At 41.2% G+C, this 21,444-nt stretch overlaps 1 protein-coding gene across 20 annotated transcripts in view; it reads right to left on the bottom strand.

Moving 5' to 3' along the window:
- Positions 1-21,444, bottom strand: part of celf2 (cugbp, Elav-like family member 2) — a 216,429-nt gene that overhangs the window by 65,912 nt on the left and 129,073 nt on the right. For all 20 annotated transcript variants that reach the window (XM_072377041.1, XM_072377040.1, XM_072377046.1 and 17 more), the window contains 2 exons: positions 20,269-20,465; positions 4,109-4,191 (listed from right to left, as the gene is read on the bottom strand). In XM_072377041.1, coding sequence (XP_072233142.1) covers positions 4,109-4,191; positions 20,269-20,465 — 280 coding nt within the window. The remainder of the gene's footprint in view (positions 1-4,108; positions 4,192-20,268; positions 20,466-21,444) is intronic.

The raw sequence follows: 21,444 nt of genomic DNA on the forward strand, positions 1-21,444 counted from the left end.
GGCCCACAAAGGATGAAAGGGAAGGAGTTAATACTGTTCCACAGTTCCTGGCAGCTGCAACATTCAAAGCAGTACTCGTTTATTTTCACCCAGTCATTATAACTGGGATTCTTTAAGGAAAAATGAGGACAGGAGGTGTGCGCAATCATGTGACAACAACTTAGCTCACTTTTTAAGGCTTTCTTCCTTATATTATCTTAATGAGCAATCTTCTTAATTAAACCATTTTTACTGGGTTGTCTACATTAATTGAAAATGCATGAAGCTTCATTGTAAACACATACAGTTGGAAGTGTTGAATATCTATGTTTTATTGAATATCGTTGGATTATTTTTACAATTTGTTGTCTTTTCCCAAACTCTTCTGAATCCTCCCTTCTTATCTCTAGCTCTTGATGCTCATGATCAAAGAAATATGTTTTGGGATATTAGTAATATACTGTATAAAGTCATTTTTTTGACAATTCAACTGGATTATCTGGTCTGTGGTTGTAGTAGAGGCCGCACAAAGCCTGAAAGACATTACACAGGGATGAAAAAACACTTTTTGGAGTAATGTTGCTGAGTATTGTTTTTAATCAGCAGATCTTGGTTAATTTGATATTTCTTTTGAAACCAAAAGTAGCATTTTAAAATTTTTTATTTTTTTTTTAATGTGGGTACTCTAGCAGAAAATCTTTATCCTTTCCAATTGCCTGTAGTTGCATGTGCGCCGGGGGTAACAATATATTCAAAACCAGTCCAGAAACTACTACGAGCTCCCTGGGGACACGTCTGTAACTGAGAAAACGTGAGGGAATGTCACTACACTGTATCCCACAGACTGCTTTTGGACAAAAACTTTTGATAAGCATGACTCTCTCAGATAACTGTTATCATTTGAGACTGGACTGCCGATGAGAGTGAACTGCCAGCTGTCTTGCAGACAGGTAAAATGGATCAGTCTTGTCTATTTTTGTCCGCGAGTTCATCTCAGTGTCAGAGCTAGACACTGCGGTCAGTTAATGTGCGCTTCTCTGAAGAAAATTGAGCTGTGCCCACTCTTGTAGCCCTGTCCACAGTAACATCAGTGCATGTGCACCCTTGTGTTGCATTCCCATTCATGTCGTTTGGAGTTGAAGCCAATGAAAAGGTACCCACTGCAGAGTCATTTAAGGCTGGACACTCAAAGGAACTCAAAACTCAAAGGAAGACTTTAGCAGATGCTCACGAGTGTTAAAGTATTCTACATTTTACAGACCCTGGAATTAATAAACCAGAAACCAAGCAAATCCTTTGTTTTCATCTTAAAAATGCTCACCAACAGGGAAGTACTGACTGAAATAACTATTTTAATCCATAATGAGCCATCATTGTGGAAAAAGCAAAGTTGTTAGATTTAGTGCAGAAATTGGGGTAGAGATCTCAACTGACTTAACTCCTACAGTGGCATTTACATTTAATTGTTAAAGATAAGAAATTCTTGAATTTTCTGATGTTTAACAAAAAAGGTTTTGACAATATATATATATATATATATATAAAAAAACTTCATCCAACTCTGCAGGCAAACCTACACCAGAATTTAATGGTACCGGACATCAAGAAGCCTCAAACACAGCAACTCGAGAAGCTGCAGAATAGACAAGCCTGTGGAGGAGGGAGGGATGACCAGAGAGGATAGAGAAAGAAAAGGTGTAACAGTGTAGAAGAAGACGATTTTCATGTTCCTATAATCCCAAAACTGCAGAAGTATGTGTCCGCCCTGGGGCCGTTTCACACCTCCAACAAGGGATAAGTGACTAACTCTCACGGCACGGGAAAACAGACCAAATTTAACATGCTTATTCCAGGAGCAATTAACATGGTGTCTCTGCAAAACAACAAGCTTGATTCCGATTCCCACGTATGGCTCATGAGAGATTCGTAGCATCCGCCCTGTCCTGCCCAGGAGGGCTATCCACTGATCCAACTGACAGAAGTAAGACAGTGCAGGCGCTCAACTGAAGAGATTCCAGTTAGCTGGCGCAGCCAAGGAGAAAGGCGGGGAAGCAGCCAATAACCTGAGCAGAGGGGATCTGGGGGCCTTTAAATATCCACCCAGGGCTAGATGTGCAAGAGTGCAAGCAAGCTCCAGCTCACTCCTTCTCATTGCTCTCCTGGGCCGCAGAAGGGAACAATATCGAAGAATAAAGCATCAACACACGCCTTTAAAGTCAAACATACACATGAAAGCAGAAACGGAGGCAAGAAGCACAACAAGGAATTTTAGACTCGGTGACCAAGTTGACTGTGCAATGGAAAAAAAAAAATCCACCAGCCAAGCATAATTTTTATAAAAAATATATATATAATAAAAAAAATTTACATTTTGTGTCACACTTAATTAATTTGAGTGCATTTCACTAAAATAGTCTACCCATAGATCCACCTATTCTGTGGCTGCCATTTACCATTTAGGACCATAAATGATTATAATTAGCTCTTGTCACTCTAATAAAGATCTGTCTGATGTAAACCTACGAGTAGGCCGGAATGTGCTCTCATATCCAAACTGATCTATATCCCCAGCTGGAGGGACAGCGTGTACATTCCTCCTCTGGGAGGTTAAGAAAGTTACATAATCCCTACAGGTTGTCATGACTCCATGGGAACTACTAGCAGTCTTAAGATTGATAGCAACTGATACCGGCTATTTGATGAGCTGTTCACAATCAAAACAGGACCCTGAAAGCAAGCAATTAGCTATACAACTGTTTTTAACTGCTGGTGGCAGCATGTTGTGATAATTGCCCTCTAATTCTTTTTGCATAAGTGAGGATATGCACACTACAAGCACAGAAAGGATGCAACACATACTGCAGGCTACAGATGGCCATAAATATAAGCTAAGAGGAGAATTGTCAGTTTATGGTTGTTATTTGTTTGCATGTCTTTTGAACAGAACTTTTTGCTAGCAACTAAGGCAATGGCTGGTTTATACATAAGAGATGCCACATGCAGGCCTTTGCAGGGGTCTCGAGCCACCCCTGATTTCTTTATATATTGCTAAGAAAACAGGAAATAGGTGTCACAATTTCTTGAACCCTCTTCAGGAACAGTTCACCAGGCTTCTTGAAAGATATCCCAAAGCTCTTCTTTGAATGATGGCTGCCTTTTGTTCCGTTCTCTGTCAAGATGATTCCACACTGCTTCAATCATGTTGAGGTCCGGACTCTGGGGAAGATTCATGACTCCATAAGACCTGTTGCCATTGATTTTCAGCCCAGTTCTTGTGTCATCTGGCATACCTCAGCCTTTTCTTCCTGTTTTCTTTCCTTGAGAATGGCTTCTTGATAGCCACCCTTCCATGGAGACCATTTCCGATGAGGCTGCAGTGAACAGTAGATGGATCAACCGAAGGTCCAGATGCATCTTTCAGGCCCTGTGTCAGGTCTTTCCTGGATATTTTTCTACTTTCTAAGGACACCACTTTTAGATCCTTAGGTCAGGTTGTATGTCAGTTAGCTAGCATATCAAAGAAGAAAATAAAAATTCTTCTGAAAATGGACAAGTGCAAGGACTGGACTGAAAATGAGTAAAAAAATAAGCTAATAAGCTAAAAGAAAAACTTTTAAAAATTACTCTTAATCTTAATACTTTTCACTGACCACATAAATTGCTGGCTTAGTTAAAAAATACAGCCTCCTCTGGCTCTCTCAGTAATCCTAATTTGGTCCATTTTACGTTCACGTACGAAACCTTGCATTTCCTTGTGAGTTTGTCCAGCTCTGTCACCCAAAGCTCAACATGACATACGTGTTGCAGGATACCCGCACGATTCTTTATCAAGACCTTTTGTTTACAAGAAGGTAAAGTCTTACCTAGGGTAAGTTTAACGTGTGCTTCTTCCCCCATTAACTCAATGGTATCTCACACAAACAAGCTCTGACAGTCAGTTGCTCACCTGCTCACACTATTGGTCACTCATGCTTGCAAATGCAGTGCGGCAGCAGTGCAGTACACTTGGTACACAGCGGCGTTTTCATACAGACACACACAGGTTGGGGCGAAGCCGCCGAAGGGTACTGCTGTGAGTGTGTGATTAGAGGAGAAAGTGGGCAGAGAAGAATCGAGGACACGCACTCACCCCTGTTAAGGTCTTTATGTTATGCAGTGCATTCTGGGCTTCAAGGGCAGCTTTCCTTGTGTAAAACGTGACAAAACAGCAGCCTGGGGAGAGAGAGAGAGAAACAGACAGGGGAGGGATGAGCATGAGGAGCAACACAGAGCATTTTCTCTTTTCATCTGCTTGGCATCACCTGTCGACACTGGCAGGCACCGAGTGAATGTTAAGGACAAAACATCCTGGTGGAGATGAGGAAAAGCTTTTGGATTTGTTTCAACGCTTGATGACTTGAGCCTCGAGAAAGTGTGCACACACAGAGACCAACGTGCACAAACAACAGAAAGACAGGAGGGGAAAGTGGTGGAAAAAAGGGTTTTCTCCTCATTAATCCTCAAGCGATCTGTGAGCAGCTGCTTTTTCACGCATCCACTATAGAAAGTAGTCATCCATGTATTCCATGCTCACTCACACTTTCAGTCATTTGCTTCTGTTTTTGAGTTTGCGATTTGCAACTTCAAAGATATACAGATGCAGAGGTTAACGCCTGAGGAATTCGGGCTGAGCAGTGGAACATCAAGGTGAAATGAATGTTTCAATAGCTTTCAATGACCATATTTCAGTGTGAAAATCTGCTCCATGTTTCTTTCAGGAAGTCACATACTTTCGAACGGCACTTTTAGAAACTGGCCTTATTACACAGCCGCACCAGTTTTTTTTTCTTCCCCCCAGTAGTTCCAATCCAATCCAGTGATCAGACTACTAAACTTAACTTTAACTTCACATTCAGGCTATTTTTAACCTTGATACTGCGGCATCTTTGAACCAGCAATTTAAAGCTTAATGAGTTTCTTACGCACTCATAAGCGACTCATTCACTCACATCCAACTGCTTGCACTAAAGAAAGTAGAGCAGATACAGGCAAAGTGAAGGAGAAGAGGACTTTGCCTCTTCATTAATCTGTGTATAATCCCTGCAGAATGGGGCTGAAACACTGCAGTTATGGGTGACTCTCTCTCAGTCAGCGTGCAAATCTGCACAGTCAAGCAAAAACGAGCTGGAGGATATAGAGGCTATGCACAGAGGTGTAACTTCTATTTTCCTCATGCACACAGTGGTAGTTGGTTGATTTAGCACAGACACAGGTTTTAGAGAAGTTTTCCTCACCATACAACTTTTTTTTACAGCTACAAAAAGAGTCAGAAGAAGACATAAGATTAAAAACTGATCAGGACTGTTTGGGCCAGAGCGCGTCACAGGGTGCCGTGTGTTTCTAGAAAGGTTTGAAAAAGCACCTACATGTTTAAAGGTTAAAGGGAGAATACAATCATATGCTATACACTTGAGATTATTTTGCATGAGACATGAGCTGGCTTTATTAGTGAGGAGAATACACATTAGCATGTGCAATCGACAGGTGAGACACTGCTTCAGGTTCATATGTTGGGAGCTGCTAGCTCCAGTTTTGCCCATCTGTTAATTTTGCTGTGTATTTATTGGTCCAGAGATGAGCAGAGAGTTCCATTGTTTACATCTGCTTTGTTGTCCTCCCCATCGTGTTTACGACACAAATCAAATCAGTGTGAATGAGGCGGACCGTTTGTGGTTTTGTTGCCCGTATCACAGGCGCCAGCCCTTATGACACTTGCCCTGCAGTGCATCTTAGTGAAATCCAACAGTGAGCATCTGGAGCAGGTTTAGCATCCGAATCCCAGAGTCCCTTTGATGAGGCTGGGAGCGTAATGGATCTGAATTCCTGCGGTGTCCTCTGGGTGCCAGGGCTGTTGAATAGTTGGCCCTTAGCCTAGCGTCAGCAACGTGATTGGTGTTGTGATTTGGATGGTGCAGTGCCTGTGTATTAGCAGGGATAACACTCAGCTTAATGTTTTTTCTTCTTTGACCCCCAGTGTGAAAGACAGCCCGGCATGTCACTTCACTAAACCGCGAGCCCGCCGCTTCAACTATCAGTATCAATTTACCACCAAGAGATTCACACCAGCTTCTGTTGGTTGAAAGCAGGGAGATAAGAGGGGAAATTAGTCATGACTGACAGACTATCGCTGGGTAGAAATTATACAATTTAGTCCACGTGGGAACTGATATAGCAAAGGCGAGCAAAACTCTTGCATGAAGTAGGAGCTTTCTTATGTTGTAGATTTTTGGCAACTCTAGTTCAGCTTTCTTTTGCATTAAAAACTGACTTAGCAGGATGAAGAGGAACATCCTTAAATTAGAGTCACTCAACATGCAAAAAACCCCTCCTTTATTAAAGATTAAAACTAAACAAATATTAGGAGTGCGACATGCTTCTGAATTAAAAGAGAGCGCTCATTTTAAGGCACTCGTGGTCTAAAGATTAACAAAAGGAATATCTTTAAAATGAAATTATGGAAATCCCTCAAAAAAAATGAGAGAAGGAGAAGGACATCAATACTTTAATGCAGAAGAACTTTTTATCATATAACCTTTCATCCCTACTTTTGCTTTTACTGAATAATTAAACAGATATGTCAAAAGTTATAAAACACAGGCCTGTTCCACATGCACACAGGTATTGTTTTAGTTCTTTGTCCTCAAAAAAGTCCATACAGCTCTAATAAAAAATAAATAAATAAAAAAAAATTCACCATCTTCTTTTTGTTCTTTGCTTTTCGTATCAGATCGTAACCATCTATAATGCATACCTCCACCTACTGAACAGAGAATAACTGCCTCGTGTAAACAAAAGTGCCCAGAGTATATCCTCTGACAAGGTCAATATGCTGTATTTTACTTTTTTTGATTTTCCCTGAAATTGAATGGTTTCAGAAGCGTGTTTCCAAAAATGAGTTTTGAGTGACCTAAAACTGTGTTTGCAAGTCCAACATACATATAAAAAGGTATGATTTCAGCAATACCTGCATGCACGCAGACAAAATCAAAGCCTGTGCACACCGTGACCAGTTCAGAGGAAGGGTCGAATTATGAAAAAATAGGTCAAAACCACCCCGTATCTGACTCCTCGTGTCTGCCCTTATTTCCTGCTGTTAGAGCTTTTTTTTCCTGCTACTCTTAGTCACTTCTGTTTTCCCACGCTGTCAACCTCACCTCATTCTTAATTCGGATGTCACTACTCGGGTCAAAAAGAAGCTCTACCCGCAATGTTTTCGAAACCAATCCGCCGGATCTCTGGCCTTTAAAACGTTCTCATGTTCTGTCATTCTCACAGCCGAGTGACTCTCAGGCAGGCGGTTGCCTCCACATGTCCACCTCTTCTTTATGCTCAAGGAGCCACATCAGATGTCCCTGCATCACTCCAGGGGATCCTGTTCAACCCTTTTGCTTAATTAATATCTTGATGTTCCATCAGAATAACCAATAACCAAACAAGTTGTAAACATTCGTATGTCAATAAAGTTTGTTCCATTAATTACATTAATAACTTCTTATTGAACTACCTTTTTGTGACCGTCCCCAAAACTAACTCTACTAGACTCCCACTCAAAAAGCATAGACTTCTCCCTTGAAATACTACATAACCAAATATTTCCCACAGGTCATGGTGTCCTCAGCTAGATTAGTTCTTCATCAGTGTGTTTGAATATTAGCATTCAAACTGAACTATTTCTGTCCAGTCTCGTTTCAACTATCAACCTCCAACTCCATCCTCAAGTTTGGTCATTTCTAGGCCTATGCCATGAAATCCATGGGATCTCCCACATTCAGAGAGTCTTTGAGTCCAGCATTGCACACAGCTGGTCGACTGAGTCAGTTCCAGTTTATTTGCGTAAATTGTTTGTTCGTATTACTGTAGTTACTGTACAACTCCGTAAAAAAAAGAAGCTTTTTTTTTTTAACATACTGATGTTATAGGTTGTCGTAATTTAAAATAAAGAGGAGAGAGCACAGTCAGTGTCTGTTTATATTCTCCTTTGGAATCTTTGCTGAAAATCGTGAAAAAAAAACTAGTTATAATCAGTCCACAAAATATTGATTATTCCCTCTAAAGTGCCAACTCTTCAAGCATCTATTTTCACCTGAAAAAGTCATTTTTGTGTAGCTTTAAACCGATGTTAGTTCTTTTTGATACTTGCACACAAACAATGCCCAATGTGCAAAATACAAAAAGTGCGTCTAAGCTGGGACATGATTGAAATGTGAGGCACCATTAACTAAACTGTGTGTTTCCTGCATGTTTGGTGCAGAGTGAAAGCTATTCAGTGGGGAGCTTTTTAGCATTGCCTCAGCATTGTACATTATTATTCCATTATAATTCCAATTGCACCTGTGTTCAAGCTTTGGCCCCTTGTGTGCAATTTGCAATTCCAATAACAGTGTATGAGGGTTAGCTGCTAGCTGCAAACACTCAATTAGAATTCCAGTGGCGTTTTCTGCATATCTGTATATGGGAGGGTTAGCTTTTGGTGTTAGCATTAGCGATTCTGACGGCATATAATGTGAAGGGGAGGGTTGGCTGTTAAGGCTCCGATAGCCGCTGTGTGTTGTGATTCCCAAGGTGTAGCGGGGCCTGGGAGCCATGCGGCATGTGGCGGTTCGTCCCAGGTGGTGGGCTGTCAAGATGAGGATCAAAGAGCAGAGGAGTGGACCTCACACACACATTTACACACAGACATTCCCCACTGTGTTCCAGTTCCACCTGTTTAAGAGTCAGCACACTCGCTGCTCACACACACATAAAAGTACATACAGTGAGCCAATGAGAGCAGATACATGAAGTGTATGCTTCTTAATCACACACAAACATACCTGAATGACAACATGTGAAAAGTACTACAGACTGACAAGAATACTTTTTCCATCAATTTGTGTGTCTCTTTTCCTGGCAGTACAAACATTTACTAAGATGGCTTGGAGAGAGGAGATCCACTCTGTTTGTGTTGTTGAAGAGGGACTCTCAAAAACACACACCAGAGACGTGCACACACAAACTCAGAGAGAGTGGAAGAAATCTATTAGAAGCTGGTGCCTGTGTGCAACAGAGAGAAAGAGAGGCAGGTGGAGAGGACACAAGGAAGAAGGGCAGAGGGTGCGCAACACAAAACAGAAGAAGAAGACGGGGGAGAAACAGTGGTTGTGAGCAGAATAAAGAGCAGACGAGAGAGATGCCTGTTCATAAATCCTTCATGGCTACTGAAGGGGGCCTTTGACTGAGTATAGATCCCCACCCTCCCACCCATCTCTGTCAACACATCAGCCTCCTAAACAACAAGTCAACTCGACTTCTCTGCACAGGATAGTAGGGCTGACTAAGTGGGGGTGAATTCAGGTTTATGTGCCCTCAAGTCTTTTTTATTTTCAAAATTTGGCCCAATCGAGTTCTCTCATGGTCTTTTCTTTTTTTTTTTTTATACCTGTGATGAAAGCACACAAAGATGTCACTTGTCTGCTCCATGTGACATTCTAAAGTCAGGTCAGTAGATAAAGAGCATCCTGTGCCACTGTGACACAACACACAGTATATGCCGGCTGCACCGCTGAGAGTCAGGAGGATCTGTCATGAGGAAATCATTGGAACCGATTCTGAACACTGCATGTGCTAGTGGTCTGCACAAGAAATGAACATTTTTGCTTCATATGTGCAGTATGTTATATTATTTTCTAGTCAAGATGTTTTCAATAGACCTGCTCCCACTGATTTTCTGTCAACTTCTTACATCACTTGGCCAACTGAAGGTTCAGAGGCATCTCTTAGGTCCTGTGCCAGGACTTTCAGCTGGATCAGCAACTAATCTACATTAGACTTTCATTAGTCTGGGTTTCACAGTCCCATGTTAGACTGTTGCCTCTTTTCCACTGCAGAGAACAGCTTTATTCAACTTTTGGTTTTATGGTTTCCCACTGTAAGCCAAAATAAAATTTATGTGAAAACTCTGCACACCACTGAGTGGTCATGGGTGGAACCGTTTTGAGCAGTAATAGATACTCTAAAAGCTGAAATAGCATAATTCTATACTCCTAGGTACGTCTTACAGGACATACATTTTACCTTCACAGGAGAACCAAGTGAAGACGTTAAACTAAGAACTAATCCCACACATCATCAAAGACCCTTTACACTACCACTGCAAGGGCAGAGGAGATGCACAGGGGTGTAACAGCAGGGATGCTGAACTCTTGCATGCCAGCATACTTCCGTGTTCTCTGAGGAGAATCCATGTGCTGGCTTTAAAAAACCAGAGAACACAGTTCGTAAATCTGTTGTTAAAGTTGAAGTAAGTTCAGCCACATCATGCAGTGGTAGAAAAAAAAAGGATAAGTCGTAGATGTACGGAATTCTTGAGAGAATGAGCTCAGCTTTGGTACATTTTTAATGTTACAGATGATGATTTTGATGGAAAGTGAAGTGCAATTGCAGGTAATTCCTGGTTATTCCTTAAAATAAAAGTATATGTGCTGCATTTGCCATGCTTTATCTGAGTTTGCATATATCTAAAGTGCAATTTATCACCCAGTTAGCCTTTGAATATGTTTATCTCTAAATTGATTTATTTGAGTAATATTCAAAATTCTCTGGAGGTAGAATTATACTGTATCAATAGTCTGAAAAATTTACATAATTTCTATTTGCCAAAAGTGCTAAAATCTTCCCTCCCGTCTTATTTAACCTCCAGGTTAGCAACTGCTGCTCTGTGCAGTACACAAATGTGTGGGGCTGAATCAGCACAGACTGAGGATGGGGCTGGGGTGAGTGAAAAGAAGGAATGCCTTGCAATGCAGCAGAATGGGAGTATGGTTATTAAAAAGGGTAAAAAGAGGCAGGTGTTGGGAGGGTTATCACAGAGCTTCACCCCAAATCCCTCCACCCGAGGCAGTGTGCTTACAGTGACTCACTTTTTCTCCCTCCATCACTCCAGTTCCTTTTCGTTCCCCTCCACTTTCCATCTGACCCCTGGGGTTCCACTCAACCGCTGACCCACATTAACTACAGCAATTACCGATCACACAAGCCTCTGGGTGGTACAGGATACATCCTCCAACTCACGATATTTCTTGCCCCCATACCACTGATCCCTCTCTGCCTTCTGCAGCTTTAAAAATGCCCCTTAAGGTGTATAATTTATGTGTGTCAAAGAGCTGCTGAGTGACAGCAGGGATAGGCAGGAAACGACAGAGAGCACATTCTGAGTTTGACAGCCCAATAAAGAACAGATTTACAGATGGAAAAACAGGGAGAGGATGAGTGGATGGCTTCAAACAATGCTGCCTCTCTGACGGGCATTTGGCTGATGTTCTAATCCTGTTAACGTAGGACTCGGTCCAGCTCGCGGCACTTCACAAATCTATACAATCCACTGGTTACTTTGGTGGAAAAGCACCAATGTCACCCGCCCCACACTTCCAAATCCTCCCTCGCTCCCTCTCTTGCTGCAGAAGCAACAACACCGCTTTCTGGAATTCAAAGCCTCCAGGATGACCCTGAAGTGCTCGGAAAGGGTGAAAAAAACTCAAGCTCTGCAACTTTGCTTATAACCAAGCAACTCTCTCTGTCGCTGAGGCATGCAAAAGTATAAACAGAGAGAAAAAAAGAGGCACAGATGAGCTGAGGATCCACACACACACACACAAAAAATATCTCCCATTAAAATCCACCTGCAGCTGCTCTCTAATTGGGCCTGGTTAGCCGACTAAAAAAGCTAACGTCTAGTTAAGGCGATATAATTGGCCGCTCTGCTTTAGGAAAGAATGAAATAAATCAGTCCCCCGTCTCAGGTCGGCCTCATCTCAACTGAATCCATTAGAGCAGATAATTGTCTTGGACGGAAGAGAGTTCGCTCAGCGTTGCCATAGCTTAGTGAGAGGAGACAGTTGGCTTGCAAAACCGATGTCTGCCATTGGACGGGTGTGAGTCCCTTGATGCGGCATCAGAGTAACCCAGGCAGGGAGATTCTGATCTGAGCAGTGATCGAAAATCACAGGCTGTAATCTGTGCATGTGTTTATCTCCAAGTTTGAAATTATGTCTGCAATATTCACTGGAATTCAGCTTCATCTTTTATTAGCCATCAAGATGACATTTCAATCTGCAACATCCTTTTTGTCTATGCATGCTGCTAAACGCTTGAGGCTGTCTTCTGGCTCCTACAGAGACGGGCCTGGATTAGACTTCAGTAACACTGCAGGTAAGGGATTGGCTCTGGTACTAAATCACATGGGTGCAGGTGGAAGTCTTGTAGAAGTGCTCGGTATTTGGCACACAGAAATGATGAAAGTTACATATCTATTTACAAAGAGAGCCGGTTTGGCAAGATCCAATTGAAAAGGTACATTCTTCAGACATGATCTGAACTGATCACATATACTGGACCTATTTCAAGCTGACAATACTGTAATGTGTTGCTTAACAACATGTGATTCGCTTAATGAAATAGTTTGGGAAATATATATATGAATATGCAATCTTACATCCACCTTTCACTGGCTTTAATAGTGCTAATATAACATAATCTCACTACCTCCATTGCATCTGTAATCATTTCTGAAGGCCCTCAAGGCCTCTGTCAGATGAACATAATGTGCTATTTTTGGGCACTGAAATGGCCGATGCCGTCTTTCTTGGCAGGAGAGTCACCCATTAGAGATATTAGCAGTTAATTTAATATTTAACAGAGCATGTTAGCTGTTCCCTCCTAATTCTGGCTTTGTAGTAACTTTGTCTTCAAAATGGAAAGGTTATGACTACTCTGTCCTGTTGTGCAATTCAGCCTGGTCTCATGGGACAACATTAAACTGAACAGAAATAATTTCGTTCATGCTGCCAAGCTTAATTCGCGCAGAATGAGAGGATCTTATTTTAGGGAGGCCACGACGTTTTTAGAATCAAACCAAGTAGTTTTAAGTGTGTGAACCTAACCAAGTCGTTCCGGTGCCTATAGCTAAGCAAAAAGTGAAAGTACACGATGACAACTCCACCCTCCAGCATTCTGATGTAGACTTTTTCAAGAAAGTCTTACCCGTTGGCGTCTGTGTTGGTAAATTTATGCTCCACTGAGTTACATATTGGAAAAACCTTTGAGCAGGTTAGTGTAAATAAAGCAGACATTATCTAGGACGGAGCATAATGAGAAGGAAGCACCCAACGACTTTGGGCCCGTTTTCTTTTAAGAACACGGTTGCTCTTTTTTTAAGGGTTTGCTTTCATAAATCATGTGGCTTGTTTCTGTTACAACATCTGGCAACTCTGGCTCTGGAGGTGTTCAGTGCAGAATTCAGTGAAAAGAAAAGAGTTAGAAACCCGACTTGGATAAAACTTTGAATGTTGAAATGGCTACAATTGCACAGGGGAATCCCATGTGGACACGAGTCTGAGTATGTTCCTTAACATATAAACATATATGAATAAAATATCCGATCTGCAACTCATGCACAAACCATATTTGAAATATAGTTGGAATAATGCTGTGCATGTACACATCGTTACGGTTTGGTTTGTTTAGAAATCTCTCTCTGGTTTTGCCTAAAATAAACTTTGAAAATCTAACATTTATGCTGTGATTACATAGCACCATTACATTTTGCAGGTTGCCTTGGTGATACATCCACCTGAGAGTATGGTCAACAAGCTTCAGTGAAATCTGAATGATCCCTTTCTAAAACCCAGATACCTGCAGAATCGGACTGAAGTCACTATGAATTTTGTGTCTCTTGCTTTTGGAAAATTGAATTTGCTTCCAAACATAACCATTCAGCCCTCGCTTTGCCTTCTAGTAACTCACAGGTCAGGCTGACAGAATCCCTTCATCAACAAGCTTTTTCTTCATCATAATAACTCTACCATTCAGTCCAAGTTCCACATGATTCAAAGCACAGGTAGCTTACATTTAATTTGTTAAAGTCTCTCTCTCTTTTTTTTTTTTTTCAATCCATGTCATGTTGTGCACAGATTTTTGTCGTGAACAGAACAATTTAATGAAGACATTAAACTTATTGTACGCGTGCCTCTGTCTCAGAAGCTCATGTGGGCTACACTGTATCATTAAGATAAATGACATAGCGCATCCCCTGCCAAAACACAGACACACACACTGCAACAAAGTCGTCATGGAGCTCACGGTTGTGTTTTAGCAAGAGGACCATTTTCTGTTTACCCCTCTGGCTCTCCTTGTCGCATTCTCTTTTTATCTGCCCCTCCATCTCTATCTCTCTTTCAGCACAAAATGGCAAATTGCTCCATTTCTCACTCACTCCCCTCCTCCCCTGCTCATTCGGTCATCTGGTTATTAACTCCAAACGCATTAAACCAACAGTAGTGCTGTGATATTCCCATGACTGTCCTAGTCAGCATTAATGTACACACACACACACATACATACACATGCTTAATGCACATACCTGGGTCAAACCGCTAAATGGATTCTGCACGATGTACAAAGGGAAACAATTTACTGCTTTGGGACCAAACGCAAAAATCTGGGAACTTGCTAAAGGAAACCGAGCTTACTTCCAAACTGTGCTCTGTGATTTATTATGTTTTGGCTTCTAACTAAACTAAACAGGCTTAAAGAGATCATTTAAAGTATTCGCAGTATGCATTTTTGGAAGCTGTTATGATATTTGGAATTATGATATTCTGATTGGGCAAAAACATTCACAAAATGACTTGTGTTTTGCTCAAGGAATTTTATTTTTGTCAGCCTCTCAAGCAGCACTCAAGACCGCCACGCAACGCCAGATGATGACAATAATAAGATGGGGGGGGGATTACACTGATCCACAGATATCCACTTGCTGGTTTGACGTGCAAAACTGTGGTTTAGCCAGAGCTCCAAGCGAGTATTAAGTTTCTGGTTTTATCTATCAGCGTCTTTTAATTAATCATTAATTTATGCACAGTAGTCCAATTTCAGGCCAAATCTGACTTAGTAAAGTTCAATTTTACAACTCCGAAATGCTGGCGGGATGAAACAAAGGAAAACAGATGGGTTTACCTTCAGGACCGAGCAATGCATTGTTTTCAGCTTGGTGAAATCAGCAGGAAAATCACCTCCACTGGAAATGAAGTTTTCTACTGGGAATGTCAAGACGGGGGGCATTGAATTGGGTCAAACTTCAATTGAACCCTTTCTACATTGTCATATGGCTTTTTTTTTTTGAATTAGGTGGAAAACAATCAACACTATGCCTGTGCACCTTTGGACTGAGGTGCATTCGTGATGGGCTCCATATTACAAATTCAAGCTGTCCATTTCTTAACTGCTGCTCAAGGCTGACCATCAGGAATAAGATTCATCTTATGTTAGCATTTAGCAACATGCTATTACCTGTGTGCAAACAAAATCTAATGGAAGGCGCTCTTCCCTTTTGAATTCCTGTTTATGAATTAATCAGTACCTAAGTATGCTGGAAATAATCAATTATTGTGATACTTAACCTAAAATCAGCTTTAAAATACATTCTAGTATTATGGAAATAACACTGAATTAAATTTCTTAAAGTAGAATTAACACACACACACAGATAGAGAGTTGGCAGACAAATTACTCCTGCATGTATATGTTTAACTGGGCACAAACTAGCCAAAGCATAGGCCGTGTGCCCAACCCAGAAATAACAGAGGAAGCCGGTAACAACAGGGTATCTACAGGTATAACATCGCTTAACATTTGCTGCCATCTAAATTGTTTGTTAATTGTTTTGATCTCTCATGTGATAGGTCAACCCAAAAAGCCCACAATTATAAAACTGAAAGCGGGAGTATCAAGATCAAACATAGCAGAGACGTCATATTTCAGTCAATAAATCGATCCCCTCCCCGACTTAACTGTGCATCGTGACACAGCCTCATGCATCGCGTTGAAAAAGAAGCTGAAACAGAGCCCATTCTGTGTTCCTGCACCTCCTGATTAACAAACTCAGCAATGGGTTGTCTTGCTTGAAAAATCACGGCTTCTCCGGTGTTGACCGGCCTCAGCTATCTGCCTCAGCTGAATAAAAGACAGTCTTTGTCGTAAACAGGGCGAATCTAAGTCATTTTAAAGGCTTAAAGTGGGTTACTTTAATGCTTTTTTTTTTTAACCTATGAATGGTGAATAACTTTTAAGTTGCAAATACTAAATGACCTTGACACATATTGACAACCAAAGAAGTCACTATGGCAGCTTTCTGTGACAGCAACCTAATTTCTGGCATTTTCAGGAATATCTAGTTGAAACTTCAGTTCTAACTCGAGAAACTGAATCTTGAGGGAGGCATTAACATAGAGGTTGTGTCTTCTTAACTTTATTTATTTATTTTTTTTAACTTTATTTAGAGAATTCAGATAATGTAAAGCGGACTGACTTGTCGGAGTTCAACAATAATTAATTTTGTCATTAGTGTTCAAGGGCAAAAATCCTCTATGAGCATTTTATGTAGAACTTATCTTTTACTGTTCATTGTCTTTTTTTGAAGTTACATAACTCTTGGTTAATGAGGATGTAAACAAAACTGAAAGAGGGAGATAAAGAAGTTACTGGAGTTGTTCTGGTTTACAGCTGCAGCTATGAAACTTTTTCCTTTGGAACAGTGCGACTAACAAGCTCGTTTAAACCCATGCTGCTGCTTCATAAAGAAAGGAAAAAGTTCCTCTGGGTCACCACCGGGGCATTGGAGTGGGCTCATTTGCCCCAAATGACCGAGACCTTTTTCAAACAACACTGGCGCTAATTTAAAATAAACACGTTGAGGCAAGAGAGGCCATAGCTTCCCTGACGCTGGTGAAATTTCAAATGCGAAGCCAGCGAGGGGGCGACTGCAGCTGAGAGGGTGCAGATGAGGCCAGGCGGCTTACCTAACTATGAGAAAACAACAACAGTGCTCAAAGCCTGCATATAACAAGGCCAGTAAGAGCCCAATCAAATGCTACATTTCCTCTTAATACACTCCACCTCAGAGCACAGAAAGGGACTGCAGAAAGAGGATGAGGCATACAGAGGGGGACCGCCATTCCGAGGAGAAAAATGAAAGGTGTGATAGGTGGCTGAGTTTCTTTTTTTCCCCTGATGAGTGATACTTTTGACTCATCAACCGTAAAAACAACTCATTTCAAGGGTAGTGAAGATGAAGCGGGACATTTGAGGGAGCTGAAGGACAGAAGGGGCAACAACCGCCTATATACACCCAGCCCCACCCTTACAGTGGAGGAAGAGGAGGGAGATGAGGCTAGTGGGGAAAGGAGACATCTCAAGGCTAAAGGCACACAACCACAAAGTGTGTTGATGTGCATGAATTAGCTGATTTGACTGCTGGAAGAATGCCTTATCCATGCTTGCATAAACTATGCGACTCACAAGCGGATGAAGCCAGAAAATAAATCACAGGGACAAAAACTAGAATCACTAAAGGTGACGGTGCAGGGAGGTGATGGACACGTCTTTTAACCACTGGAAATTAAATTCCGTTTCAAAACACATACTCAGTACAATGTCAATATCTAGAACTTGTCATCTCACCTGCCTGTCTGACAAAAACCAACACCATGCTCACCTGAGGAAAGTTCAAGGTGGAATCATACAAAAATAATGGCCAAAAACAAAACCTGGAGGGAAAATTGAAGCAAGGTAAGCAAGTGTTTGGGCACCCCTTGTCAAAATGTCTACTGCCGTTCACGAGTCTAACAGCTTGTAAACACTTTTTCATTCTTTCTCTTGTGTGGTAGATTTCCTCCCGTTCTTCCTGCAAAAAGATTGCAATTTCGAGATTCTCATACCGTCTTTTAGCACTGCTCGTTTGAGGCCCGACCCCTGAATTTTCCTTCGTGTTAAGGTTTGGGTATTAGAGAGAGCGAAACCTTCAGTTTGCACCTGTAAATTCATTCTGGAATGTCAAATGTCTGTTAATCATTTAATGTTGAGAATTTGCTGGCATATCGTTTCCTCTGACAGAGAAATGCTCCAAGTGGTGCGAGCTGCAGCACAAACCCAAATCATGATCCATACACCCTCAGGCCAAACAGCTGGAGAAGTGCTCTATTAATGAAATACAACCCCCCCCTCTCTTTCTATCACACATTTGTAAATCAACTAATTTCAAAAATGAGTCGGGCTCCTTTGCTTATTGATTTGCACATTTCTGATGCTAAATCTTGGTTTTCCTCTGATGACTTTTAATATTAGTGCAGTCCTATTAGCAGCACAATAGAACTCCAGAATCTGCCAAATCGTCCTGAAAGTCTTTTGAAGTCAAACAGGTTCAACTTAACCTTAACTGTTCCAGAGAGCAACTACTCCTGAATTACATTACTACAGAAGGAGGACACAGCTTGTCTATATTTTATGATCTTTTCTTGCTTTGTGGGCATCAGTTCTATGAATTTTGTGATTGGCGGTTGACAGAATCCATGGCTGCTGACTGCAAGGTTTGAAGTTGTAAAATCTCCCTCTCACGAGTGCATTCCAAAATAAATGCCACTGAAATAAGCTAATTAAGATCTTATGCCTTGATAAACCTTATGGGAGAGCTGAAAACTCTTGATATGTCCTATATATATATATATATATATATATATATATATATATTTATTTTTTTCCACGCCAAAAACCGGAGCTGCTCAAACTTTTGCATGCATCAAATGTAGTTTTGTTCCTAAAATGACAGCTATAGCATGCATGTGACGTATTCGAGAATAAGTTTTGTAAGAAAACAAATCCTACTCAAATTACTATCTTACTAACATGAAAAATGGTTTGAAAACACTTCAATATGTCAACAGATTGACCTGTTAGAGAGTATGGGCCAAATATGTGGCTTTAGGACACCATTGATCACTGCATTGCAAACTGTGCTGTAACTTCTGGGACCCATGGGGATACATTATGGGGGCCTTGGGCAGTTTGGCATATAATGTGCTCTTTTCTGCTGATTCAACACTGACTGTATCTAAGAAACTGCGATCCTGAGCAGCAGTTGCAACATTGCATTCCCTGTTCCTTTTTCCCCCTCAGAATCCAGTCTGGCACCTCCTTTTTTGAGTAACTTTTGTGAATATTACTTGACAATATCGGTGAAAGAGTCAAATATCTAAACAAAACCAGAATATTTCCCCAAGTAGCCAAAAGAAACTCAAGAACCAGGACCAGTGTTAACAATAATGACCTTTTACAGCTCTTGCTTATGACTTATTTACAGAATAATAATTTTACTGGATTAGAAAAATTGCTTTACTAGAGGCAGCAATAATCTTGTATCCAAACAGACAATTCAAAATGTATGAAAGTCCTCGATATCTCGTGTCTTTGCTCGACTTTGTGGATTTCTGACAGTTTGTTGCAACATTAAATTATCATTGATTACAGAAAATGTTGAAGATGACACTGCCCAAAAAATAAAAACCCCTTTATCAAATTCCACGAGTGTTTAATACCTTCACGCATGTCATCTCTGTGATTCCTATTTTGTTTCAAGAGACAGTCTGAAACTTGAAATGTACTTTACAGTTGGATGGAAGCACCACGTCTCCCTTTCAGTCATCCTCTCATTCGGTCTCTTTACTTTCATCCCACTCTCCATGTCTCATCTGGAGTGTCATCAGCCCCCACTCTGGTTGATGCCTGTTAATGTGGCAACGCTATTGTCTGCCCGTTCATTGCTGCTGTCTTTATTGTTTGCTCTCACACTTGACGAATTCATCAGAAGAAAAAAAAAAAGAAAGGGAATGGGAGAAAATAGCTGCAAATCACGCAGTTTCGCACAATCGACTTTGTAAGTCTGGCAAGGTAGGTCTTTGTCTTTAAATGGTGCACGAAATGAGTGTTTGCTTGTCTAATTTTGCACATAAACAATTTGTTCAGCCATTAAATGGCCGGGACGGCCCCTTATAGCATGACCGCCGTGCATCCCTGAGGGGGGAAAAAGTGGGTTTGTGTTTTCTGTTTGTGCATTTGGATTCATAAACATGCATTGCATATGTGTCATTTGCATGTGTCTTATGTAAGGAAAACATGTGGGTGTTATGCCTTCAAGTCAAAGAGAAAAAGGAAGGGGGGGGGGTGAAAAAGTAAATGAAAAAAACATGGAGTAACATAAGACACATGCAAATACACAGACATGCAAGCACACTTAAGGAAAGGAAGACAAAGAAGGAGAGGAAGACCATAAAAGCAGAAGGATGAAGGACAGCAGTGAATATCAAAGATAGATTGCAGCTAGGAAAGAAAGAAAAAGAAAGCCAGACATGGATAACCACTGTGCGTGCGTGTTTGCGTCAGCACCTTTGCTCTGTGGAGGGTTCTGGCTGCGGTCTCGGAGGATGTTGATCTGGTAGACGGCTCCGTACGGCTCAAACAGCTCCTTCAGCTCTTTCTCTGACCAAGAGCGTGGAATCTGGCCCACAAACATCTTGATGGCGTCCGGGTCTGGCTGATCCGAATGCTCCAGCGCCCCGTTCATCTTTCCAGCCGTGCCGTTACTGTTGGCATAAGCAGAAGGCGGAACTTTAAATGCTGTGACTTAGACCGTGACAACAAATCTTAACACCAATGACAACGATAACTCAGGAATCTCATATCCATTATCTGTTGGAACTGTTAGTGCTTTATTGTTTTTTTCGAATGAAAAAAATCTTAATTATCTTCTTAGAGAGCTTGGGAACACATAGCACCATTATAAATCCCTAGAGTTCCCCAATATTTGCACATAATTAAACCAAGTAAAAGTCACAGAAAGCTGCATCAAATATGGCCTTGTTGCTGGGCAGCTTTTGGTCCACCAAGTCTTTTCAATCTCTATCAGTGCCATTTGACATAATTACAGGATATATATTAAAAAATTACATTTGAGGCAGCTGTAATAATAAAAATGGCCAGTCGCCCTTAAGGTTAAGGTGGCTTGATGTTCTGAATCCATAAAGGAAACACTTGCACAGCTCCTTTCGTTAATCGTAACATTTAAAAACCACAGGATTTACATTTGGACAAAGATCATTTGTATGTAGAAACAACAGAAAAATGCCACATATCCGCAAATTAGGAATACAAAGCCAATATCACCGTTGAATTTTCCCTCATATCTCAGGGAAAAGCTTCTAAAACAACTTTCAGACCATCCACAGTGACGCTGAAACTCAGAGAAAGCCACAGTAACAACATTTTCTTGGGTGCCTTGGCAGCTCCTTACTGCTGAGTGAGACAGCCTTCAATTCTGGTTTTACAGTCTGATATCCCTGAAGCTGGCAATTTTTTACACATACTGACCTGACACTGACAATTCATTCTGATGCTAAATGTGGATTTTGGACGGTACAGATATATAGCGATGCATCTTGAGGGTTTCGGTAACTCAGATTTGATTCCCCTCACTTTACAGCACAACCCCAAAGACGACAAACTCCATCCACAATGTTTTCTTTGGCTTTTCTCCACACAAGATATGAACTGTGGTGAGAGACG

The sequence above is a fragment of the Leuresthes tenuis genome, unplaced genomic scaffold (genome assembly GCF_036924035.1).
Source record: "Leuresthes tenuis unplaced genomic scaffold, fLeuTen1.0.hap1 SCAF_23, whole genome shotgun sequence".
Taxonomy (NCBI): Eukaryota; Metazoa; Chordata; class Actinopteri; order Atheriniformes; family Atherinopsidae; genus Leuresthes; species Leuresthes tenuis.